Source organism: Ixodes scapularis, unplaced genomic scaffold, assembly GCF_016920785.2.
Source record: "Ixodes scapularis isolate PalLabHiFi unplaced genomic scaffold, ASM1692078v2 PGA_scaffold10__122_contigs__length_95168666, whole genome shotgun sequence".
Lineage (NCBI taxonomy): Eukaryota > Metazoa > Arthropoda > Arachnida > Ixodida > Ixodidae > Ixodes > Ixodes scapularis.
Genome location: NW_024609836.1, coordinates 89,304,171 through 89,330,898, shown reverse-complemented (window position 1 = coordinate 89,330,898; position 26,728 = coordinate 89,304,171). Strand labels below are relative to the sequence as shown.

The 26,728-nt window shown below is 46.3% G+C and overlaps 1 protein-coding gene across 1 annotated transcript; it reads right to left on the bottom strand.

The window, feature by feature from the left end:
• Positions 1-8,958: 8,958 nt before the first annotated feature.
• LOC8026302 (muscarinic acetylcholine receptor DM1) lies at positions 8,959-23,688 on the bottom strand. Its single transcript, XM_002403091.4, has 2 exons — positions 23,609-23,688; positions 8,959-10,736 (listed from the first exon to the last, which is right to left on the bottom strand). The coding sequence occupies exon 2, from the start codon at positions 10,699-10,701 to the stop codon at positions 8,959-8,961; it is 1,743 nt and encodes a 580-aa protein (XP_002403135.1). The 5' UTR covers positions 10,702-10,736; positions 23,609-23,688.
• Between the last annotated feature and the right edge of the window lie 3,040 nt (positions 23,689-26,728).

The window sequence follows — 26,728 nt, the reverse complement described above, 5'->3', positions numbered from 1 at the left end:
AAACAAAAAAGATAGGTGTTTATAGTAAAAAACAAAAAAAACCGCAAAAACATTGGTTCATCTAACAAACGAGTGCCCCTGGAGTCACCGACAGCATAAGCAGCGCAGGGTGTGGAAAGTCCTTCGCATCTTATCATCGCCCTATAGCCAATAAGATCGTGCCATTAGCCAATAAGAAAGCCGAAGGACCAATCACGAAGCGAGAAGCGTGAATGCTAATAGGCCATGCTCTGCGCTGCTCAGGATTTCGGTGACCATGAGATCCAACGAACAGTCCCAGACGCGAGCGTCCAAACAACGTGTCCTAATAACTTCCAAACCACGTTCTCAAAAAAAAAAAAAAAAAATAATAATAATAAAAAAGGGGGGGATTTTGTTAGAAAAAACCGCACTGAACATGAATCACAATAGTGCAACTCGAAGGATGAATCTATTACGTATGTACATATAATGTTTATAAATATATGCAATCGCCACGATAAATTATCGCCATCTTCAACATCGATAGTTTTATGATCCGTAACACAACGACGAAAGAACTATTAAATGCCATCGGATATCGACTAGTAGAAATAGTGTTTTTGGTACCATCCAACTAGCTTATCTTACATAAGTAGCCTGCTAAGTGAAGATAGGCGAAGTTGTTTAAGCACGGGAAACCGTAGCTTATGCAATTAACTATACACGATTGTTAAAATTCTAAAATCAAAGAAGAAAAATGTCAAAAACAACGTTTAGAAATGTTATACAATGTCTGCCTCGAGGTGTACAACTTTAATAATAATAATAGTAATAATAATAATAATAATAACATAAACTTAATAATAATAAAATGATTTATTTTATTTTCTTATCTTAATTTTTTTTTTCTGTGGAGTGGTTATCTCACTGGGGAGCACATGCTAGCAACTCCGTAAAGTACCTACGCAAAATTAAAGGTCCCACAAATAGAATGAAACTAATATGGCGCAATATTAGAATAGTTAGAGAAGCAGTTAATTGAACACCGAATGAAATTGCAATGTTCCAGATATTGAGTCCCCTAGGGACTTCAGTATCTTTGAGAGAGAAAATAGAATGACCGGGACAATCGGTAAGCTCAGTTAAATGTTCGGAGAAATTTGTATCTTTGTTTCTTGGCGCGTCTTTTTAACATGTAGCGTGTAAAAAAAGAAACACGCATTAGTTGATAGTTTTAAACATTAGCTGCTAACATTTATAGAAGAGTGATTAAAAGTAGTCTCAAGTTAAAATAACGCAAAAAAGAAATGCTTTAACTGAGTTTGGTGAAGAACAATTTCCCTCGGCCTACAAGAAAAAGAGATTATAGATGAGCTGAGCGGCAGGCGGTCCTTAATTTAGAGAAAAGCTTCGGACCAGTTCGCCGTTTTTTGGGCATTGTCGCCTTCGAGTGGACATCTATTTGTCCACATGGATGTTCGTTTAGCAGTACATAAGCTAACGATTGACATCCAGGAACGGGAACACTTGATAATGTTGCACAACTGCACAGTTCTTTTTCTTAAATCAGTTGTTCCGACTTCATAATAGCAGTTTATATATCTGTGCCTTTAACGTATACCAAATATAAACAGCGCAAGAGAGCGGGATAGGAGAACATGAAGACAGGACAGCGCTGTCCTGTCTTCTTCATGTCCTTGTTTGTCTCTTGCACTGTTTATGTTTAATATGTTAAACCAGCTAAAACACCTTAATATTTTAGCTGTTAACATTGACGTACACATGGCTCCCATTACCGGATTGAGTGTTTTAGTGGTTTTATCTGTCGATGACACTAATAAACATTCAAGAGGCTTTTGAGTTTTCGGTTTAAGGAGCATACCTTGCGAGCATACAATGGACTCAGACGACCAATGCAGGTTCACTTTAGTCTGTGAAAGACAACGAAATATGGATTGCGAAAACGGTTAACAGGGTAAGGTACTTATATATATAAAAAAAAAAACAAAAAAAAAACTTATTTGTGAGCTTGCCAAGAAGACCGGAAAGACATGACAAAAAGCCGACCAAGGTAGTAAGATTTTCGAACAATAACCGTTGTCAGGACAAAGGCCATGGAAACCCCCGAAAACTCATTATATGGAACACTACACCACCGTGCTTTGTTTTTGTATTTTTTCATGTATGAGCCCCCCCCCCCCCCCCCCCCCCTTATGTAATGCCCTTGAAGAAGGGCCCTTAAGGGTACAATAAATGAATGAATGAATGAATGAACTACAACAAGTAACTTAGAACAAAGTGTATATGTCCGTAATGAGAATGAACAGCTGGCTGGCTTTTCACAGACCAGCTGCAGTCTGTAGTCACCTTAAGATATGCGCAAAGTAATACAATGAAAACGATCGGTGAGGTAGAATCGCTTCAAAAACCGAACACAGGAAAACGTATCGGCCATGCTATAGTTTCAATAATCTTTTTCGTGGGATGTTAATAACCTTAAAGCCACGACAAGTGCCACTTAAATTTTGCAATAGGGGATTTCGAAAGCTTGGGTGTTTTGATTAGATCTCACCTTTGTTTCGCGCACTAGATCGCCATCTTTGCTCGATGAACACGTTTCTATCAATAAATTCGAAAACAATAAAAAAAAATGAAAAGGAAAACACGTAACAAAAATACAACAAGTAAAAGTAGCCAGAAATCTGTCGAGCTTTCCATTGATATTTGATAGTCCTCACTCAGAGATTAAGCTCCTATACGTTTGTGGGCAGAACATTTGCTTTTACCGGCACAACGAATTTCGGAATTTTCTTTTTAACTTCCATTTTGCTACGCTGGACAATCCTGACAAATCCGCAAATCTGAAGATGTGGGGTTCTGCCGGGCACTGTTAGTGTATTAGTCGGGATATGAAGGGAAAGAGAAGTGCCGAGTGGTTGATAGGCTTCTAGTATGAAAGTACCTCGGATTTCTTTATCGTCACGTGCCCCTTTGTTATATATATATATATATATATATATATATATATATATATATATATATATATATATATATATATATATATATATATATATATATATATATATGTAATCAAAGTCATTAACGTTTTTGGCGTGCATAAAAACAAAAGTGCAGTGCTCTAAACTTAAAAAAAAAAGATACATCTTGGAAGCATTTAGAGTATCGTTCGGCGTTTCGTTCTATGTCTCAGCGAAACGTGTTTCAGGAGGAATCTTTTTAAGTTCTTGCTATGCCTCCTACGACCGCCTGCGTGTTGTAGCGCTTAGAAATATGGTATATTTTCTTAATGTTATTCGCACACAAAAACAATTAAGGATGAAGACAGCGCGCAAACAAACGAGCAAAATAAGAACCTATTCGCAGTGCTTCAAGAAATTCTATTCCCTTAAAGTTTTATGTGAAAAAAAAAATATTATTGTCAGGCAGAGTTTCACTAAACCTGAAAGACAGCCCAGTTGACACAGTGTACTGCAGCCCAGAAAATAGCGCACATTATTCGGCAATCCCGATAATGTCGAGCTTTGACGCTAAGAATTATACTGAAATGGCATATGATTTTCAGGCCGAGTTAAAGATAACAAAGCAATGACAACCACGGCGTCGTAGTGATCTTGAGCACCATTCAGTAGTTACGGTTGTGGTCATTTAGCTCTTATTGCTAGCACTTTCTCAAGCTAAACCTAAACGGACAATAAGAGTCATTCTAGGCCGTGGCATCACTTTCGATTGCAAAGAAAAAAAAGTTTAAATATGTTTTTGTGCGCCCGAGAACAGTTGCCGTAAACTCGGGGTCACACCGCGTACAGCCCCCCCCCCCCCTCCCCCCCGCCCATCATACAAAACACATCATAGATTGTATACGATGTATACAGGCAGTGTGACCCCCGGCTTAAGTCAACGAATGAACCCGCCCCGTCGAAGCTGCTGTCCTATACCTAATAATATTTACGAACACAAAACTCTTAGCAACTGTCACGAATGATCGTATCGGTACGGGATATCTTATTGTCGAGATTCCGCGGCAAATCATGGCGTAAGAGCGAACACACTGCGCCGTTTTCATTTTATGTTAAGATACCGGTTTTCTTTCGGACAAGCTATCGCGCCCAACCGCCACTGCGGAAGTCGTCTTATCGATGGTCGTAATAATGGGGAGGGGGAAACATGATTAAGAGAAGACGCCTTTCAACGATTAATAACGCCGGCACGGGAGGCAGCGTAGCCAAGTGACAATGATAAGGGTACTAAAGGACCACCACACGACAATCACCCCCAAAAAAACTAAAAAAACAAACAATTCCCAACGATACGCTTTTGCTTCTTGCGAAACACACAGACAACTAGTGCGCATTTTGAATCGGCGAACGCGGCCATCTTGCAAAGGTGCATATATTATCGTCACGTGACAAAGCGTGTGTTTTTGAGTGTGTGTCTGTGTGTGTGTACATGTGTCACCCCTTTCTCGCGAAAAGTGTCGCGTGATCTGCTATACCCCGTTTCACATGGAGCCCGACCGCTTATCCAAACGCTGCAATCCGACGGAGCCGACCGAGCACCGCCGAAAAGTGCACCGTCACGGCGTTTGCTATTTCCGCGGCTCTTCGTTTTTTCTGCACGCGTGTTTGGTTTAGTTGGCGTGTGCGCAGCGCAAGTTCGTCTGCTTCTTTTGCAGGGGGTTGTGGTGACGTCAAAAAGACGTCGAGCTCTGATTGGAGGATAGTAGGGTAGACCTCAAAGAAAGTTGCCCTGAGGTCAGTCAGAGCCAATCGGAGCTGCCCTTAGGTCAGTCAGAGTCAATCGGAGCTGCCCTAAGGTCATTCAGAGCCAATCGGAGCTCGACGTCTCTCTGACGTCCCAACAACCCCCCTGCAAAGGGAGCAGACGAACTTGCGTTCCGCATAGCAAACGCGCGAAGGCGACGAGCGTCGCGACGGTGCCCTTTCATCGCCGCTTGATCGACTCTGTCCGCTCGCGGCGTTGGCTCCGGTAGGGCTCTGTGTGAAACGAAGCGTAGGCAGTCAGGTACAGAGAAATAGTATACATACAGGGGGTTGGCGCGACTCTTTTCGGTTTGCGGCTTCTCGACTCGGTCGAGAACCGCACCGGGCGTGAGCAGCGACGACGACACTCGCGATGCGACGTTGTCGGTGCCTCACCGACGTCCGCCGACAACCAAACACACACGAGGATGACTCGGCATTCGTGGGCATGACGCGTGCCCACACGAACGCAACGGGTCTCGCCCAGTTTCTGCCGTAAGCGGCGCTAAAAGACGGCGTATAGTGTGGTGAGGACTATGGACGAGACGACACGGCGGCGAAAAATGTGTAGGCTCTGCTTTGCGTTTGCGAGAATTTCACGGCTCGTTTCTGCTTCTCTCTTTCGAATGTGAAGAGCTTCGTTCGCTTATAGGCCGCACTTGTGACGCTGGGATCGCTGGAAGAACGAGCAGTGCGCGACGCCCTTTGCCCGAACATGACGTCACCTTCGGCGACGGCATGCTCCGTCGTCCGGTTCGGGTTCGTGGTTGATCCCATCCTTTCAGGTCGATCGCTCGTATGGTCGTTCTTTGAGATGCGTGAGAAGGTATAAAATTGGCGATTGGGTTCGACCTAACTCAATCGCGTCCAGTACTACGCTTTGCGGGTGTGTTCTTAGTTCTTACCCAGTCAGTATGCTGCCCTTCTGGCCCGCGTTGAACTGGGCGACTCGGTAATAGTTTAACGTTATAGGAATAACAGGTAAAAAAATAAAAGCTTAGGATAGTGTAAGGGACACTTGCGTCAGGACAAGAGCTGTACTCGCAACTGATTAATAATCAGTTGCGAGTACAGCTCAACGAAACGAAACGGACCAGTAAAGTGCGTGGATACGGCGACTCTGGCGGTTACCCGACCAACCAAATGGCGGAGTCATAATGTTAACTCGAGACTAGAGTAGCTGTATATGGTGGCTGGCTGTACACGTCAAAGTGACTGTGTACGCTCCTCACGCGAGTTATACGAGGTTACTGAAGCGAGGCCGTACGCTGCGTATTTCGTATCGTTGAGCCCTGCAGCTGTTGTCTTGTCGCAAGTGTTCCTTTCGTTGCCTTCGTTTAGCTGTTATTCCCATATTTATCTTACTTACATTTAAGCAGCATACCTGCAGTCTCGGCTCCTCCGTTCAAATGAGCATCTAATAAATAAATAAATATATTACTATATAAATAATAAATACAACATGCAGCCGCGCCTTAGAATCGCTATCTGTTCAATCGGGGGTCAGGTGTCATGGGCCCTCGAAACTTGTATACAAGTGTAAGTACGACACTCATCGTTTCACGATGAAAATACGAAACGCAGCATGGCATTCCCTAGCCGAGAAACTTTCCATTTTACGGAACGAAGACTGGACGCTCACACATATTTTTACATTGGCCAAGTGGCGGCGATGTAGCCGCACGGTGTGCCGTCGACAACACTCGATCACTAAGAAAAGAGGAGTACATGTTCAACGTCGCACACCCGTGGAGCCGAGAGATTCTCGCAGACACCAGCAGCGCAATCCGTCGTCGGCCACACAGATCCGCCCCAAGTTCCAAGTGGCAAGCGTTTTCACGCCGCTCGCCCGCACTCGGCCGCCAAAGTTCGGTGCCTTGTGCACCGAACCCGCAGGCAACGGAAAGAAGCCAAGGAAAGATAAAACCGAGATGCATAACTGCGCGCGTTCGGCGTAGACCCAATGCGGAACGCGAATTCGTCTGCTTCTTTTGAGGGGGGTTGTGGTGACGTCAGAACGCGGAGCTCTGATTGGCTCTGATTGAAAGGATCGTGGGCATAGACCTCTAAGCCGTCTGCCTCGAGGACTACCCACTATCCTTCCAATCGGAGCCAACCAGAGCTCGGCGTTCTGACGTCACCACAATCCCATGCAAAACAAGCAGACAAACTTGAGCTCCGCAAACCACCTAAAAGAGAAGGCCAGCGTTCTACCTTGCGTCAGCGTCGTCGGCAGCGCGCGTCTCGCTGCGTCACACAACGAGCGCGACGCTAGAACGCGGCGACGCCGAGACGAACGCGTCTGCCGCTTCGCGGCGTCCCTCGTCAAGGTTCGGCGTGTTTGCCGCTTGGGGGCGGGTCGGGGACCCAGTAACGATGACGTCATGCGCGGGGCATCTCTTCTCGGTGGTGTCGGTCGACCGCAACGCAGCACCGCGTCGTGTCAAGGAGAAACACAAACTAAGAAAGCGCTTCGCGCGTGTGCATCTACAGATTAAGGTAGACAGAATAAGATAGAAACACTGAATTTGCACATTGTCGATGCTCTGTTTTCTTTTGTGTGTGTTCAGTTTGGCTAGTTCCTTGGAACAACAGTCGTAAGCCGCGATCTCGCGGAGCTACCGGCGTTCGAGCTCTCCCTCTCCCCAGTTGTTTACGTCGTCAGAGATTACGTTTGAGCTGTGGTGTGCACAGACTTACCGACTGTGAGTCTGCTCCCTCGTTCTGTATGGTAATTTCTTAATTCGAATACCGGCGTAATACTAAGCCACTTGTCGAGGTTAGCTGTCCTAGCGATTGCGCCTTACACTTTACACATCTTGAAGCAAACGTGTTCGGGTCTCACGCATGCTCAATGTTACGTGCACTTTTAGACACTCGTTATAATGCTATAAGAAACATGACACCCCCTTGGAAAGCAAGGGCGACGGAGTGAAAGATTTCTCCTACAAAATGTTCGGTATAAAAAATAAAAAAAAGTACATGATAACATTGCAGTAATCCCACATATATCATTTCGCGTTAACAAATCCTGAACTGCGATTCTGAGTAGTCAACTCCTAAACTAATGTGTAAAGAGTACAGCAGAATGCAGGATTTTCACTAACCGCGTGTTCTAGCGGAGGTTAACTGATTAGAGTCCACAATACGATGTCGATCAAACATGGAGCTTTTCACGCTAAAAACAGGTCGTATTAAACGAGGACGAAGGCATCAAAGAAATGAGAATGAGAATGAAGCTATTCAAGGCTCCAGACACCGCGTCATTACCTTAAAAGTGATTCAACGATGGCCTACGGAGACGCAAATGAGAATGTGTAACGTTTTAGCGAGCATTCAGTTAGAACTTTGATCGTACCCTTGGATATCTTACTACCATGTTAGGCACCATTATTATAAGATGGCGATACGACCGCAACCCTCAATCACAATGGAGTGGAAGACATCGTGTTAATGTGAAGAACGGTGTTCTGAAAGCCTGGCATTAATTACGGACGTAAACAGAAGTGCGGCCGTAAAGATTTGTACTGGCTATTATCCATTATTTACTGTGACAACTGAGGCCGGCATTGCAATATCTCGTGGGTGCTGCATTGCTTGGATGGACTCTGCAACACGCATGAACAGCTCGAACGCCGGCAGCGCCAAGAGAGCGCAGGATATTGTACAGACAGCATACCCGCTATGGCTTGACATGCGAGAGGGTACGAGGTATTTGATCTAGATTAGAGGAAGTGCTTACAGCGCTGAACACGGAAGCTACTGCACAACGAATCCACGACGACTATTAAAAATTGGTTAGTGGCACTAAATGTTCTGGGCACACACGCACAATCGGGCCTCGGGTGAGAGGGGTACGCGGGAGAGGCATCCGCAGCTACATCGCAACAGGCTGGACGCTACTTCATTGACAGGGTCCATCTGCACTCGCTATTTACACATGCGATCGTGAGGACCACGACCAAGAGGCTTTGTTGTTGCAACCGCGGATCCCGCGTTGACGTGACTGGGTGATACCGCTGGCCAGAGTGGAATATCTGGCCACGAAAAAAGGGCCGAACGATGACGACATTCACACAGGCTGCCGGAGCGGATGTAGTGAGGTGCCTGCCGTGGGCCACAGGCCACGACGCTGGGCTCAAAGTGCCGCAGGGGGTGCGAACCCGGTCCTGGACCTTGTGGAAGCTTCGGGGACCGCTGCAGAAGAGGCAGCGGCTCAACTGAAGTAACCGCGGTTCATGGATCGCTGCTTGTTGTGCCATTTGCAAGACAGGATCCGCATGTATGTCCTCCGGAAGTTGGCGTTGCACAGCGCGTAGCAAAGCGGGTTCACCGTACTGTTGATGTAGCACAGGTAGTAGACGAAGTTCCACAATCCCGTCGGGATGCAGTCGTCACACGAGGAGACGGTTTTGATGAGCACGAGAACGTTGTACGGTGTCCAGGTGACGATGAAGGCGAGCAGGATGGCACTGAGGGTTTTGGCTGCCTTTTTCTCTTGCTTCCTCTCCTGCTGCTTCCGCTTCTTCTTGGGTGCCTTCTGCTTTGCCACCTGACGGTGCACCAGCTTGGTATTGAGCGGAATGCGGATCGTGTCGATGCCCGCTTCGGCCGTCCGTAGGGTCGTCGAGTCTTCCGAAGATGTTCTGGCGAAAGTGGTGGTCGTCTCGTTTTTTTCCGCGTCTTCTTCAAGAATCATCTTGATGGACGCCTGCGAGGCTCCGCCTTCCAGGGATGGCTGGGTCGGCAGTCGAATCAGAATCGTATAGACCGAATCCGAAGAGTAGGAGCGAGATGTCGACGGCCTGTCAGAGCGGCGAAGTCCGTTCCTGTCGGTCATGGGGATGCTGACCTGCCGACCTGCCGGGTTCAACTGGACGAGTTGGTCGGCCCTGAAGGTCATTGACGCGGACTGCACGGGCGTCTCGACCGATGCCGGCGTCTGGGTGCCGGGAGATCCTCCATGGCTGGTGCTGTCGTCGTCCTCCTTATCATTGTCGATCCTGCACCAGGATAGGAGGACGTCTTTGAGACGTCGCCTCTTGGGCACCGCGGGCGGGAGATACTTGGAGGTCTCGACGCAGAGAGACGTGGGCACGTAGGTCGTTTCCACGTCGGGCGCGCAGGAGTCACTACGGCCGCGCCGGAAGTCCTCCGACTCGGCGGGGTCATCGCTGGACGTCGACTTCCGGCTGCCGTCTTTCTTGCCCGCCTGGAGCTGCGTCAAGTCCTTCTGTCGTTTTTCGGTCTCCCGCCAGATGCGCCAGTAGAGGATGCACATCACGGTCACCGGCACGTAGAAAGCGGCCAGTGCCGTGCCGAACGTAACGTAGATGTTGGTCTCGAGGAACTGGATGTAGCAACGGTCCACCGGCACGCTCCGCCGGCCCTCGATGTACGGCCAAGAGTAGATCCAGGGGGGCCACAGCACTAGCGAGATGACCCAGGCGCTGGCGATCATAATGGCGGCCCTCTTGGTTGTTCTCCGAGCACGGTACGTGAGCGGCCGTGTCACCGAGAAGTACCGGTCGAAGCTGATGATGAGCAGATTGAGCACGGACGCGTTGCTGGTCAGGTAGTCGAAGGCCAGCCAGGTGTCGCAGATGAACGTTCCCAGCGGCCAGTGGTCGTACAGGGTGTACATGGTGAAAAGTGGCATGGAGATGACTCCGATGGAAAAGTCTGCAATGGCCAGACTTAGCAGGAAGTAGTTGCTGATGGTCTGGAGTTGCTTGTCCAGTTTGAAGGATATCATCACCATGAGGTTGCCGATGATAGTGAGGGTGCTGAGCAACGCCGCTAGTATGGCGATTAGGATGACCTCCGGTAAAGAGTACGGGGACGAAGTGCCTCCGCTTTCCGTCAGAGACGTGTTGGTGATGTTAATAGTGACGTCATCCAGGGGCCCGGCGTCTGTGCTGGCAGCCGAGGCGTTGAAAGCGGCGCCGAGGAGGGCCATGACTTGTGCCTCTGGTCACCTCATGACAGTGGGGCCTGGACAAAGAGTAAAAGAGGTGCATTAGGCGCGTGCGCGGTTTGTCGCCTCTGTATGATATAGAATCGTTTTTAATACGAACATATATAGCTATTGCAAGTCTGATCTGAATCAGAAAGAATCAAGGCTGTGAAAGTGCTGACTATGGCAGTACCCTGACGGTCGCTTATGATAAAAAACATACACTATAACCAAATTTTGATTCTGATATAAAAAAAAATATCGACGCATTTTCCTTAATTTGACTTCTTTGGGGTAATAATTTTTTACCCGAAAGTGGTATTGAGGAGCCTTTGACATACGATATGAAACTTCAATTTATTATTAGTTCAAAAATACGGCTAAAAATATGTGCCAGAAAAAAAAAAGTTCCAGAGAAGTCGATAACGCCGCTCTTCCTACCAGCTGTCACGAAAGAAGTAGGCATGATCTTTGTGTTTTAAGGGTGATAGTGGATTTACTGTTTTTTTCTGCCTCGTTCAGCATTTGCTACTTGAAAATTTTAATATTGTAAAACGAACACAAAAATGCCTAATGGGAACTCGTTATATCGAATCAGATCCCACTCAACTGTGCCGTCCAGATACATTGTCCTGTGTCAGGAAAATGGTGGACTTGGCCAGTTACTTAGAGACAGGCCACTGTTTGTCCATTAATGACCTCGTTCCTGTTACTGTTGAATTTGTTTAATTATACCGGCATAAATTTTGCTCTTGTAAATTTTGCAATTTAAGGTATATATTTCTACGTCTTTTACTGCCAAGATCTGTAAATCTACAAACATACGAATTCGCTCGAAAGGAAATTCAACGAAAACAGGTCATGTTATAAAGCAGCACGTATTGTCCGTCTAAACGTTCAACGTGTACAATTTTGAATGAATGATGGCATATTTTTTCTCACCGCACCCCGTCTGCCTGCGTTTATATGATTTAAAATTATGAGAAATGGCGTATTACTTAACGAATAAAGTAATGTAACCTTTTTTCAATGTGCGATTGATAGCGTCGAATTATTTAGATTGAACTTTGCTGAAGCTGATTGTCGCTTTTCTTATATCATAGACACGAAAACGAATGGAAGATTATTTTATGAGTTAAGGTTCATGCTGCTAAAAATGAACAATGGGAGCAATTGTCCTTTGAGGAAACGCGAAACATTTCACTCTTTCTGCCTTTAAGCGGTACACGATGCGTACCGCTTAAACTTTTCTTTTTATTATATACGTGCATAGAATCTGGTAAACAATGCAACGAAGATTTAGGTGGCCCTCTTTGCGCAGCTACACAATGACTTATACAGAGCCCTTCAACAGCCATCTAATAGACCACCAGGCTGAGTGCACCGCCCCCATACCCCGAGAAAATTTCTTACACAAACCTACGCGCCGAGAAACTAAAACTCCGGACGCCTGCGTCCCGCGTTTTGAAGCGTTCGACGAGCGCGGTCGAGACAAAGTCCTTTAGGCTGCCTTTAAGTGTACCGGCTGATCATTCGAACCAGAGCCTTGCGGTATGCCGCCTCCGCGCGCTCTCGTCTCCGTCTCTCCTTTACTTTCTCGCCGCATAGTATAACCCTCCCCCCCCCCCCCCCCACACACACACACACGCACACACACATAAAGCTTTTAGTACACTTTCAAATTGAAAGTCCTGGATCAAATCGTGAAGCTATTTTTGCAAAATAGAACTAGCAAAACGAAAAAAAAGAACAATTTTATTTAGTTATTATGCGCCGCAAGTTACATGCATGTCCCAAACAGTACGTCCCTTGTACCTTGCCCTAATGGACCTTTTCCACATACCGACGGCACTAGGCGGTGGCTGCACGAACTAAAAATCGAGGAAGTGACCTACCTGCGCTACCAATCGATAATGGGAGCTACGCTACCAGTTGCATCGCGACTTGAAAGAGGGGCATCCGTGGCGTCCACCCAAACGTCGTGTTTTCCTTTCCGTCGATGTTCTTTTTTTGTGTAACACAATTATATATATGCTGCAGTTACGTGTTCTACTCGCTGATATACAGCCTCCTTCCGAATTTCCTCGATTTTTCGTTCCGACTTCCGCCGCTTGGCATCGGGCGCTCGCGCGTGCGCAGAACGCTTCTCGGAAAAGGTCCATTAAGCCTGCATTACGTTCAATCGGAAGATAAAAAAAAATATATATTACTTTAAGCTTTGCGCGATTGAAATAAATCAAACGCAAGGTGCCAAATGAACCAAATGAAGAAACTGACGTCAGGAAAAAAATAGAATGACATAAACGGTGTCGAAAAGTAAATATGCAAACAAAAATTCAAAAAAAAAAAAAAAAAAAAAAAAAAAAACACATTCCGAGGCTGTAGAAGTTTCGCTTCCAGCCAGCCGCTGATATATATATTTTTACTTAATTAATATAAAATATCAAGCAACCAATTGAAGCAGTACCAATTCGAGACAGCAGAGGCCAGACAAAATGGATTCACGAACAAACGACACAGACCCTGACGGAAAAATATGGAACGGAAAGATGTTGGCGCAGCGACGGAAGTAATGCGACCCCAGCGGAATGGCAGCCGGCGAACGCAGGCCGCTATAAAAGTGTAGCTCTCAAGTTTCTGAACAGCGTCCCTGGCGAGCAGCATCGGATATTTTTAGGTCGCGTTTCCACTGTGCGCATCGTTGCGTCCTTTCAAACGCTCTGTTAGTGCTCGTGAACCTTGAGCAGACGCCGAGGGAAGTTCTCAGACGCTAGTTTACCCCCCGTGGAAAGTATACATGATGGGACGCTGGGGCGCCACTTTACGTCAGCGTTCAATGGTCGCGTCTCGCGGACGCTAGCGGAAGCGCCTCGTTTGTGGTCGCGTCTCGTGAACGCTACAGCGCCCCCTGGCCGAGAGAAACAGGCCTATTATGACATCATCAGCCGCGTTTCAGGCACCACGGTACTGCAAACACGACCCATGAATCACGTGAAACCCGATCGAGCGGTTGCAAACACCCTGAAATCTAGGCACACCGGTGTCCTCCAAATAAGGAACGCGCGGTCCGGACTTCGAAGCACGGACTGCCATTCTCTTTTTACGCGAACGCTCCCCCCACAGAAATCCATCTTCCGCTGGCTTCACAGACGGGTGTTGTTTTTGTGTGTGTGATACACTCGAACGAAGAGACATTTCTCGAACGTCCTTCGCTGACAAAGCGAAACACATCTCTCTGGCTTCGCTCGCTTCGATTCGCGGGAACGCGAAGGCGTAGTACGGGCAGGATGAGCGAGACAGGACCGAGGGCACTTTATCGGAGCCGTCACATTTCGTGGCGGACGTCTCTTCTATCGGCCGTTCCTTCGAGGAACCGGTTATTCGAGGAATGGGCGCGGAGGCAACTGCGACGACGCAATCATAAACTTCCATCGTGCGTTTTTTTTTTTTTTTATCTTGGCGCTTTAACGTTGAAGAGAGTGAATAAGGGGAGTCAGTAAATAATCTACGCGTTGACTAGACCGACACTCGGTCTTCCTAGTTTATTGTGGACTCCGGTATTTTTGGTGCTTAGTGCGGGGCGATGGGCGAACGATATATGATTTATTTATTTACGCGTTCAATTTACTACCTGCAGCGCCCTTTTTGGAGCATGGTCGTACGGTGTACAGATATACAAATATAGACGGAACACACATGGGACGTGTAAGAAATAAAAATACGTAAATACGGCTTTCTGAGCCTCGGACATACCGTGTCTGGAAATTCAGGCGGTATCGGTTTGCTTTGTCGCGGGACTGTTTTAGCGTTTCTGGTAGAGAAGAAGTCGCGTTCTCTAATATCAGATAAAACTCCATACAGACGGCAACGACGACTTTAAACACCAATATGGCTGGGGTGCCGTTACTGTAAGTTTATACAGAAACAAGAACGGGTTTACGCAGTTGCCAAACTTTCAACAAATTCACCAAACTTCAAAAATGTGCGCGAGTTGGCCAATGTTCTTTTTTTTTTTTTTTTACTTTCTCGTTGTCCTTTTTTTATTTTCTGGACATACCTGTCACCTGGAGCCACTAAGTAGGGTATACGTTTAGAGTTTCGACAATCCATTCATCGGTTTTGTACAGGCTCGGGCGATATTCTTTTCCTTTTTGTCTCGGACTGTTCTAACATTTCTGGAGGACGGAAAAGCGCTTCTTGCGATTTCAGATAAAGATTCAGATAGATGGCAACAAGAACTTTAAGCCAAGTGATGGCTGAAGTTTCTTCTGCCACCGTCAGTGGTATCGCGGATAATCAGGTACCTGTACTCACGTCTTTGTATGTTAGATCTGCTCTAAAGGGCTCAATATGGACGTAGCATTTTGTTTTTGTAGAAGGATCCAAACTAAAACCGCCCAAGAATGCGGCCTTAAGCAGAGCTGTGCCGTTTAAACGGGTGTCTTGGACATAAATGTGGGAATCGTAAGTCTGTTCTCTTACTAGAAAAAAAAAAAAGAAGCAAAACTTGTCTCGATCGTTCTAATAGACACGTGCGACATCGAATGTGTCGTCCTTTCCGTTATCCGTGCGTTACGACTTGCTATGCTTGCTAGCGGAATGCTTTGGGTGGTTTCGAATGCTCCGACCACACGACACTCTCGCGCACTCTATAGGGAGTATCCACTGGACGCCATATTTGTGGGTGCTGTCTAGAGCGCATGATCAGAGTGAGCTCACATCAATAGGCTAACACCGGCACTCTTGATGGTGCGGAATGCACGTTGCAAAAGAACTGGAAGCTCGCCATCAGCACGCGCTCAGCATTCGCGCACACAGCTATGGCCGCCAGTGAATACCCCCTATTGGAATAATCGAGACCAGAGCCGTGTATTGAGAGTTTGGTCAATGGGAGGCGCGGGCAGAGCCAGGGCGTACGGCACACTCGGAAAAAGGGCTTGGCATGCTTTCTTGACCGACCAGAAGCCGAAAAGAATCCCCTAGCGGTGGTAGCGACAAACAGTTCTGATCAAAGGTGTAGGTTCGCATATGGTTTTAATAAGCGCGTAAGGGTGAAGTGTAGTAACTCTTTGTGGTTGAAAACAGCGTGCACGTGATGTTTTGATCATAATCATGCAGAAAGATGTAAGAAACGAATGCGCCGCTCGAACTATGTTTTGCTCGGACAGAGTGTGACCGCTCGGTCGGCAGATTCCCGGCCCTCGGCGTTTGGCGTACGGATTATGTCGATTGTTCCGCTAGTCGCACTCTTCCACCATCATTTTGGATGAGCGTGATTGAAACATCACATGCACCATATTTTCAGTCACCGAGAGTTACTCCGATGCACTTATCAGTGAAAAAATTGTAAGGGTGCAGGCGAGCTGGTGGAAGTTAACCATAGTTTTGTTTAACCCGAGACTGGGGTATTTCGGAAAAGGGTGGCCTTGTGGCCTCTTTTCTTCTCGTCCCTTTTCCGAAATACCCCAGTCTCGGGTTAAACAAAACTATGGCACTTATCAGGTTTGTTTCTCGCGACCACCGCCAGGGTATTATTTCCGGCTTCTGGTTGGTCACATTTGAATTTCTGAAGACGCCCCGGAACACGCCCAGCCCGCTTTCGGCCAATGGCGTCTTCTCATTTGTCTCCTATACTTCCCAACAAATGGCCACACTCTCTACATATACGGCTCTGATCGAGACAGGTTTAATCTTATTCCCGTGACGTCCTGAAATCACGTGGGGAGCTCCGCTTGGTCATTCGGAAGCTATAGCTGCGCGCGTCGACAGTTGCCTTTGAATCGTGCTCGTAAAACGGCTTGCGCTCCACCTTCGCCGCCCCCCCCCCCCCCCCCCCCCCCTCAAGTGGCCCAAAGTTCCGAACTTGGCACGACAAAGCATGTTTAGGCTCTCTCTCTTTTTTTTGGTGGTGCAGAGCAAAGGTGTTGGGTTGTTGATTTCACAGACCGTGGTTCCAATCCCGCTGCGCCGTTTGATAAAGTTGGCTAACAATGACTAAATATGCTTCTGCATGCTTTGTATCCTCGGGCATTGCCTGCTCGGGGATACGTACGCTTCAATGTGGCCTCGTCCTGCGTGCATCGGTTTTCCTTACACGCGAGCGTGACGGTCTCCGCGTGAAAACCCTTACGCCCGTACGTAATCATATCCTGCGCTGAAAGAAAACCCGCGAACCAGCCTATCTTCCTCAGTGTATTCTAAAGGCCCGTTCACAGTCTTGCGACCGAGTACGACCGAGAGGGACGAGATCTGTTAAAAGTTCTTAAAATTCCTTAGGACGAGGGAACACACTGGCATTCTGGCGCCATCTATGCGGTGACCCTGGAACTGCATTTCACAAGAGCGAAGGGTTTGTGGGATTCCCGAGGTCAAATGTGAGTAATGCCTATGAGAAAGGCTCGTTTATAACGCTGACAAAAGTTTTTCGAGCCAAGAAAGAAAGGATAATGCGCGAGAGAAATAAAAAATATGCCGGACCGCCAAGTTTCCACTGCTACCCAATAGATGGCGCCGCCAGTGTGTCCTCTAGTTGTAAGAGGTTTTAAGGAACCCAGTTTTAAGAGGTCATAAGAGTGTGAACGGGCCTTAACTTTATTCACTATTTTCTTTAAAATATCAATGCAATTAATGGAAAACTCGTCCGCACCTTGGCGTGAATTGCATTAATGCCAAAACCTTAACGTGCAGGCCGTTCACCCTTGTTGGTGTGAAACTGGGGGCAGCTGATAAAACCCGTCTGTTCCACCGCCGCATGACTCCTGGTTAGCTCAGTTGGTACAGTGCTCTACTGGAAAGGCCTCCTGGTTCGACACCGGGACCAGTCGGATTTTTTCGTCAGCGCACCAGTCACCTAGCTGTGTAGGGAGATACATCTGTTCCCTGGTTCCCCTTCTCCAGGGATCATTATCGTTTTTTTTTTCTCTTTAAAACTTCAGAAATTCACACAGACACACACACACACAGACAGAGGGAGAGAGATAGACAGACAGACGCAGACAGACACACACATACATACACACACACACACACACAAAAGTGTCGCCAAAACTGGTAGGGAGAATTTGAAGAAAAAAATAATAGAAACCGGACGTTTTGCTAAGCGACTGATATTTTTTTAGACCGGCCACTAGCCTCATAGTTGCGGTCATGGGAAAGACAGCCTGCATACACCGTCTGTGGTGTGCTTCTTTCCTGTCTGCACGCGTGTTCAAAGCGTGCAGATGACCGAGCCGAACCTGCGAACATGTTTGAGTATGCAACGAACGCCGCGTCCTTTGTGTGATGTACGAGCAATCCGAACGCAGCTCAAGATTCCACAATGAAATGGATGATGGCACAACGAATTTCTAAGTATTTTCCCGTTATATTTAGAATAAGGCGGAAGAGACAGTTTCCGGTGCTTTGGACGTGACCGCCGTGCGTCCACAAACGTTTTCCCTTTCGTGCCCGCAGGGAGAGCTCGAGTGTCTGTCGCCGACCAATCCGATGCTCAGATGGTCCCGAGGCAAACACGCGTCCCTGACCGCGAGAAGTCAAACACAGCGGGTCTGCGCCGAGTACGTCGGTCCACTGACTCTCTGGGCACGCTTCGAGACAGACGAGCAAAAGTAAGAAGACCTGGAATCGAAACTCGCGCCAACGTTTACGTTGAGTTTGGGCTTCGCCAGCTCTAGATTGCTGCCTTATTATATTCGCTTACTCTCGTCGCCTTGGCCAGAGAAATCCTGGCGGCAGCAGCAGCAGCAGCTCTGTTCCGGGTCAGGAAGATAAGGAAAAGGATCTGCTGGATTGGGGAAAGCAACGAATCCTCGGGGGGATACGCAACGGCGGCGAACTCTCTGATGGCCAGCACGCTGTTTGTTTATTTATTTATTTGATCGGTGTTCGTCTTTCGTGAACGTGGTTGTGCGGGTATTTCTGTCCGCATTTCCGTCCGTGTCTCGCGAAAAAATAGTTTTTGTGACAGGTATTTTTTTGGTTTTTGTTTCGGTGCAAGTCTGCTTTTGTCCGTTTCCCGTTGAGAGATCTTCCCCAAACTTTGGCGACCGCGAGGGACCAGGAAGTTGTTTCTACTCATCGTCTTTTCTTGCGTTTCGTTATGCTTAGTAGCAACGAGATTATGTCTTTCTTTCTCTTATGGAGAGAGGGCTTTAGTGTTTCTTGTTATTGCTGTTTGTTTAGTCGCTTCGTGTGATGGACATTGCGAAGGGCCGAGTTTTGCGCCTAAACGCTACTGAATGCTTTTTGGGGTGCCCGCTTGTAACTTTTCTGCTTTCAGTTTATTCGTCACGCAAAATGTTTTTTTTTTTTTACTACTTACTCCTAACTCGTTAAGCAATCTTGTCCCTCCAGAATCATTATTACAATCCTCCGAGTTATCTTTTATTTTTGGTTAACATTATTGAATTCTTAGCATGTTTCATCCTGACTTGGTACGGTTCAAAGTTAAACCCTAATATACTATATATAATAAAAGAAAAAAAAATAGTAGCAAGGAAGGCGGACGCTTTTTTTTTAACACGAAGAATGTTTTACAATATCAATGCGGTACCTTTCGTTTTTTTTTTTTTTTTTTTTTCATATAGCTATACAAACAAGATGTGTACCGAAAATCGGCAGGGCGGTGTACCGGCTAGAGCGACAGGCTGAAAAATGAGGCATCCTAACTGAGGAAAATGTGCGAACGTACGTTTATCGTGTTTCGCGTCAAAATTAACACTGAAGACGCAACTTGATCAATACGTCTGGGCTCTCGCCAGGCTGCAGGTGTTTACATTCACAGGCATCACGTGGTCGCGTCACTAGACGTGGCAAGCTTTCTCGCTACATTGACCGGCAAAAGGTTGCACCCTTCCTCTGTGGATTTGCACCTGTCCGTGATGCTATAGTAAGTTTTTTCTTCATAATCACTCACCGGAAAAGAAAAGGCTCATCCTTTGTTTAAAAATAAACAAGTACAACAAAAACGCGAGTTTGAAAAAAAAGCTCCCCTTGTTAATATTTTTTTTTATACTTTGTTCGGACAGGCATGTTTCACAAAAAATCTTCGTAATTTTTTTTTTTTCTGCCCAATATTTATGCCACAGAACGAATGTTTCGATTTGCGGGCGAAACCGAAATGTTTCCTTGCCCTACGGAAGCCAGCGAACTCGCACTAAAGGCGGAGCTACAAACGCCATTATCATCATCCCACAGGGGTACAGTTTCGGTTTCGCTCGCAAATCGAAAAATACGTATTGTAGCACAAGGATTGGGCAAAATATTGTTTTTTTTTTCGACGAACATTAATTTTGACACATGCCTGTCATAAAACAGGTAGAAAACCAAAAATACGTTTTCACCCTGGGTTCAGTCATAGGCTTATTATAATGAACGCTGGAGGTTCAACTGGCGTTAGTGTGCTGTCGCAAATTGAGGCAAAGAGTCAACGATTGACTTCGGTAATGCATTTCTATGGTCAAAACTCAAAAGTGAGTGCATGCCGCTCGGTTATAAGAGCAACTATCCCAAATAAGTGGCTTGGAATAAGTACTAGGTGGCTTGGAACACTCCCCGGTCAGGCAGACAAAGTAATTGATCATACACGAAGTTTTTTTTTCATATTCATTGCATTAAAAAGGGTGCTAAAACTGCTTCGTACACGTATTTATGTGCACTGTCGGACACTGTTAGCGCGAACATGACGTTGGCGCTTTTCAGCATGGGGGATTTACTGTCAAACGAACGAAGGACATCTGGAAAACCAAGAGAAACGACAAGAAATTCGCAGTAACACTGGATCACTATCTCCCTGTGCATGTGCGATCAAAATAAATTGAAGGCCACGTAATATAGTCCGATTTTCAGGAAGTAAGTACCGCTTTATTCTTTCAGCTTTGTGCAAAGATGCTTCTTCTACGTTCAAAACATCACCCGCACGCTCGAAATTTTTAAAGAACCAGTGCCTGATAAAAGCTACCCAGAATAAAAAAATAATAAAGTTAGATACCTTTCGCAGCCCACGTACATTATTCTTTACGTTTTGAATGTTTTTAACCGCTCGCAAAGATGCAAGACGGGGTCATTTTCATATAATGACAGTACTGGCGTATTAGCAATATATAAGCGTCACCGGAATGCTGGCTAACCTCGAACAGACTTTATATTCCTTTCGATTCTTTTTTTACTTAGAATCCTCGCTTGTTTTTTCACACCTGCTGTGGAAGAGGGGTTTCGGCCAAAAATATAACGAAGTTAAACATCGTTCACTGATGTAGAAAAATGCGCTAACTAAAGCTATTACACTTCTCAGTGTTATTAAGGTACATACTATTCCGTACGAGCAAAACAACAAGAGTATTCATGCTAGTTTCTGGCGAAGAGACAAAATGCACGCGAGTTTTCCCATATGCAGTCCACAGGAGCACCGCAAAAAGTAGACTAGTTGCTGTCTGCTTCAATTTGCCTTCCGGAAGTCGAATAGACACTAGCGCCAGTTGAACCTCTAGCGTACAGTATAATAACTCTATGGGTTGAGTGTCCCTTTAAGAGTGCCAAAGAGACAGGAAATGGCGTCGTCTATCGACGGAAATGACCATTTAGCCCCTTGGCCCTTCCGAACCGTCGGCTCTCTCGAGTGGATAAGACATAAAACACTTCCGGCCGTTTAGTGACGTAGCTGCAGTTGCCGTCATATCCCAATTCCGCCATCGAAAGCATTCGTGACGACTACGAGTGTTTAGATAGACGTCCATGTATGGCCCTCAGACCACCAGGTTCTATTTGTGAACGAATTAATGTTTCCTAGGAAGGAAACCTCACCGCTTGAAATAATATTAGTTTTCTCTTTCTTGTTATGTTGTTGGGGCCGCCTACACCGGTTAAACCAGAGAAGCTCGCGTTCGCCCACAGGCATTGCTCATGCGCAAAAACCAGATTCGTCAGAAAGTGACGAATCTGGTTTCTGCCACCAGCAAGTTTAGTTGGTCTATAGACGTTTGCAAGTATACGGCCTCTGGGCGCCGCCATCTTGATCCTGGTGTCTGTATAGATCGTCCGATTGTCAAGCATGGCTGAGGCTGTGGGTACACCACAGCAATGCTTGACCATCAGACGATCTGCCCACACCAGTAGCAAGATGGCGGTGCCCAGAGGAAAACAACTATATAGGAGTGTTGACTGCTGGCGTTCTAACTTCCACGTTCGTTTTTGACTTTTATGGTAAGGACATCTATCGGTACGATTCAGCTCCCAAAAACCGCGGGCCCGCTTCTGAACGTGGAAGAGTGGAAGCCAGGACACAGGCACCTATGTACACGGGATAGAGAGCATACGCGGGCCAATTGAAACACTCCGACGTACTTTCGATGCAAAAAAACAAAACAAAACAAAAAAACTCTCTTTCTAAATATATATATATATATATATATATATATATATATATATATATATATAAACGCGAAAAACAGAAAGTTTAAACGAAGGAACCACACCGAAAAAAAAAGACAAGATGAAAGATGTTTACAACACCCTGTAACACCGAATTAGAGCGCAGCTCTTGAGGAGGAGGAGGGAAGGGTACTAAAAGGAGGGTATACCCCTTTTCCCCCCTTCTCACCACCTCATCCTGCCTGCAACTCCTCCCTCTGAGTGGCGTCGGCGTCGCCGTCGCCATCGGCGTAACCGGGAGGTCATGTGACGTCACCAGGGTCACGTGACCTCATGGGGGTCACGTAACCTCACGGTTACGCCGACGGTGACGGCGACGCCGCTCAAGCCGTAAACAAGCGCCTAGAGCTGCGCTCTAAAAGACACAGGTCCAACAGGGACGCCGTAAAACTGTGTACGCCGTCCTTCGTCCATCCGTGTCTTATATTTTCGGTGTTCCTCGACTCAACCAACGCGCTCGTCATACATGGCCTTTAGATGAAACTTCACTTCAAGAAAAAAAAAAAAGTGTACGCTGTTCTGCCAAAGAGCTTAAGAATTGCAAGGCGTGGTGAGTTTTGAACACCTTGTCATTGCTCCACGACCGATGAATTGATCCATTGGCCTATAAAAATACAAGGAAAAAAAAAAACGAATCACAAAGCAAGAAGGGGATACATGACAAGCCAGGCACCGCGTCTCTTAATATTCTATCTGGGACGATAGCAAACGTGGCGTATATTCCTCATCGGGTGAGTCTCAGCACAAAATGGAAACATGAATGAAACTAAAAATCAAATTGATTGACGAGTGTCATATGGCGTGCAGTGGCCTTCAAACTCAACAGGATGTCTGCACTAGCCTAAGAAAAAAAGTAACGGAGAAGTGACACCCCCTTTTTTTTTTGTCCTCGTTTTTTTCTTTTGTTTCACAAGAATTTAGCATGAATTTAATTTATATTTAACGCAGCGTATTTGCGAAGTATTTTGAGTATACTAACCTCCTATTTAGGCATTTCAAGGTACTTCAAGTCTACTTGAAACTTATTTTTTGGATGCATGTTTTCAATCAGTAAATCAATTTTATTTTCTTTGGCGAAAAAAAAAAATGGTAGCCGGGGCAAAAAGCTGCAACAAATGCAGCTTGACAAGGCCCCAGCTCCAAGATGCAGACTTGTACGTAGTTCAACTACTCTACTCAAGTTGCTGTAGTTTAACTACTTTTCTGGGTAGTTTAGTAAGTTTGAATTACATTTTTAGTTCGGTAATTAGTAGTTTTCGTTAATTACTTTTTTGAGTAGCTTCTACTTAAGTTACAAATTACTTTCGAATTTTAGTGGTTGTTTTGCCTATCAACAAACATTCCTGCACGAAGGAGATAAGATGTTCGAAGATCAGCTGATATTTGCAAAGAGGGGGAAGCATGTGGCGTAGGAAGGGGGAGGGGAGAAAATGATTTGATGAGTCCGATCACACCGTAATAATAACTGTAAGTACGTTCATACCTTTATTTTCGAAGGCGCCCATATTGCGTCGGCGGCCCTTGCAAGCATGTGCAGTTTGGGTACCTCTTGGTTAAAGTTCCCGGCACAGCCACCAGAGGGAGGTCATCTGGAGACAAAAAAAAAAAAAAAAAAGGAACAGACCAAGTAATGAGATGTACGACCAAGGTAAAACATTCCTTCCACATATTTTGGATATTTTCAGGATATCTGACGACCTTTCGACCGGAATACTGCCTTAAGTTAAAAGAGCGCCATCTGTCGCACAAAAACGCCACTAGCCCCCGACGCCATCTTGAAGGATACTGCGTCGCTCAAGCAAGTGTGCGCACGGTTCAATGTTGCAATACTAATCTCAATACGTTTGCGTTTCGTTGTGTAAAGTCAGATGGAGTTTTTTTGGCTGCCCGAATTAGTGAACAAACTACATTTGTCTTGTTCTGCCTGTCCAGACATAAAGCCAGCCACGATCGAGGTGGTGACTGCCCGTCCTCCGCGTTTAACGCGGAAATTTGCAAGTGAGCCAAACACACTATAGAGTCGGTTGCTATTGTTATAAATGAAGAGTGTGCGGCTTTTATTTTGAATACGTTTAACACAACCTTATTAGTGTGGACGCTTTACTCGTAGACGCTGGCAATATGCAAAACTATACGGCCTCGCGTGCTTGTCTGACAGATGTAAGCAGCTGATTAATGACCGCGTTCAAACTTCTAAGTACTCTACAAAGTGACGTTATTATTATATTAACGTGAAAACATTATAAGGAGCGCAGCCGGCGTTGTCTGTAACCACGAGAAACAGCACCTAGTCTTATTGGCTGAGTGTAGCAGCACCTAAATACCCATTGGCTGAGCGAAGCGGCTTTTACATAAGCAGTGTGCACAGATGATGTGCTACCGCCATTTAAGCAAACGGAAAGACACTGCTTTCACGAAGCTGCCTCTAGACACGAAGCCTACTTGCTTGGAGTGCTGTCGGCAACCATGCTAGCGAGTTTCTCAGTCAGAGAACTTGTGAGTGCAGCGACTAGCAATCGGTGGGCACGCAGTCACCCGATTGCCGACAACTGTGCACTGCGTGTTACATAAGCTCGCGACTGATCGGGAATAAAATCTAGATTAACAGAATGATGCAACCGCAAGCCTTTCAACCCATGTAGCCACGAACACTCACTTATCTTTCCCAAGAGTGTGACTGCGAGCGCATTAACGAAACACACAAAAATACATTTCGAGGAACTAATCCAGTCTTTTAATAATGAACGGTAACCCTCAAAGTCTCGTCCTGACCCCGAGCATAAAAGAGAGAATTTCTTAGCGCGTGATAAAGAAACGGCAGTTGTATTTCACCTACGACCTCCTCACCACACCAGAAAACTCGCACTGGGACGACGTAAACACACCGGGAGCATCCTCCAAGATGGCGTCCCCTGCCCAGTGTACCCAGCCAGTTGTAGCTTATTTCACTGTTGTCAGACTTTCTGAAAGGTGTCTATACGGAGTGCTTACTTTTAATTCGGGCATATTAATTTGGGCGTCATCGAAAACCAACCAATCAGTACATTTGGGAGAGATTTGAAGCAAGTTTTGACGAGTAGATTGTCATCCGCGTTTTCGAACTGCCCGGGTTGCGTCTGTTCCACGAGAGGTGACTTTGGTGCACTCCCGCGCTTCCCACGTGTCTGAAATAATTCCAAAAGACCGACTTAGTGGTTTTCAAAAGACCGACTTAGGAGCTCCGTTTTTATATAAAAACAGAGCTCCATTTAACGCAAATTAGAATAATAAAACGTGGTATTTAGTTTTCTGTATAGCCAGCGCTATAATGGGCACTCAAAACTTTTCTTTAGAACCTATTGAAAACCCAGCTTTGGCGGTAACGCATTCCTACTTACAGATAAGGGCGTTACTGCAGCGCTATTTTTTCGGTAGTTTAGTGACTCACGTGTTACTTTTTTTTCAGAAGAGTACCGAATAATGTGTGTACGTTACTTATTTCGAGGAACGGGTAACGTTTTCATTCATTTGCACGGCGGAATGCTTGGGATCGACATCTAAATTCCGTTTCTTTCCTTTTAAGCTAACAAACGAAGTTTCTCCACGTTTGAACGCTACGATTCAGGCGAAAAAGAAATAATCCCGTAGCAGACGACGTGTAGCCTCGACAGTGCTCGGCGCGCCGACAGCGTTGCGTCGAAATGGCGGTCGCCTCCCCTCTGCTCCCTTCTTTCTCTCTCGCTCCTTCGGCGCTCTCCTCCCTCTCCTTCACTTTTCTCCTCTCCGACGCCTTCGTCGCCACACCCACTGGCCAAACTCTCCCCGGCTCTGACGCCCCATATTAGCCCCGAGAGCGAACACAAGCGTCGCTGCGGTCGCCGCGCCCTGATTGGGCGAGGTATACCGTGACGTCAGGGGAAGGACTCCGCTCCGCGGTCTCGCATCCAGCTCGCTTCTTTGCACCGGTTTCCTGGTTTGGCGTTGTGTGCCGCAAGCACTTCGAGGAGCGGGACCTCGTTTACCCGGTGTACAAGACGTTGAGTGCTGCCGTACATTGTATAAGCCTGCTTGTCCCTTTTACCTTTATAATTAGGTTACAAATCCCAAAAGCTATCAGCAGAGGCAATTCCGCTGATGAACCCCCCTGTCGGTCCACACGACACAAGGCAATTTTGCGAGGGATCGGTGAAGCGGTGGCGCAAGTGTTTCAGACGCTGGAACTCTATTCCTTGCATGTTCATGATTTAGGACGATATTACATCCCGCTTTCAAGGCATTTGAAGTGGCTTTTATATCATGGGCCTTTGGGTGGTCGGCAAATTAGCTCGCGACCCCGACTTTGCGCTGCCACTCTGCATGCGCTGGCCCTGCAGCTGTGTCTGATGATCTTTGAAGTGCTCGTGGAACAGGGTTGTTTTACATAAATATAGCTTCTTCGTGAATTAATTATATAATTTATACAGGTATGCAGGCATATTTCTTAGAAGATGCACAATTACTGGAAATTATTTTATATGGTAGCAGCAAAACGGCCGAACTGCCCCCAGTTGCCTGTATGATATGTACTGAACTGCCCAAAATATGCACAGCAATAGTGCTGTAATTTGGAATGTTTATACTTTTT

What these genes read in the sequence shown, in the direction of transcription:
- LOC8026302 (XM_002403091.4), bottom strand. Translation starts at nt 10,701, where the DNA reads ATGGCCCTCCTCGGCGCCGCTTTCAACGCCTCGGCTGCCAGCACAGAC.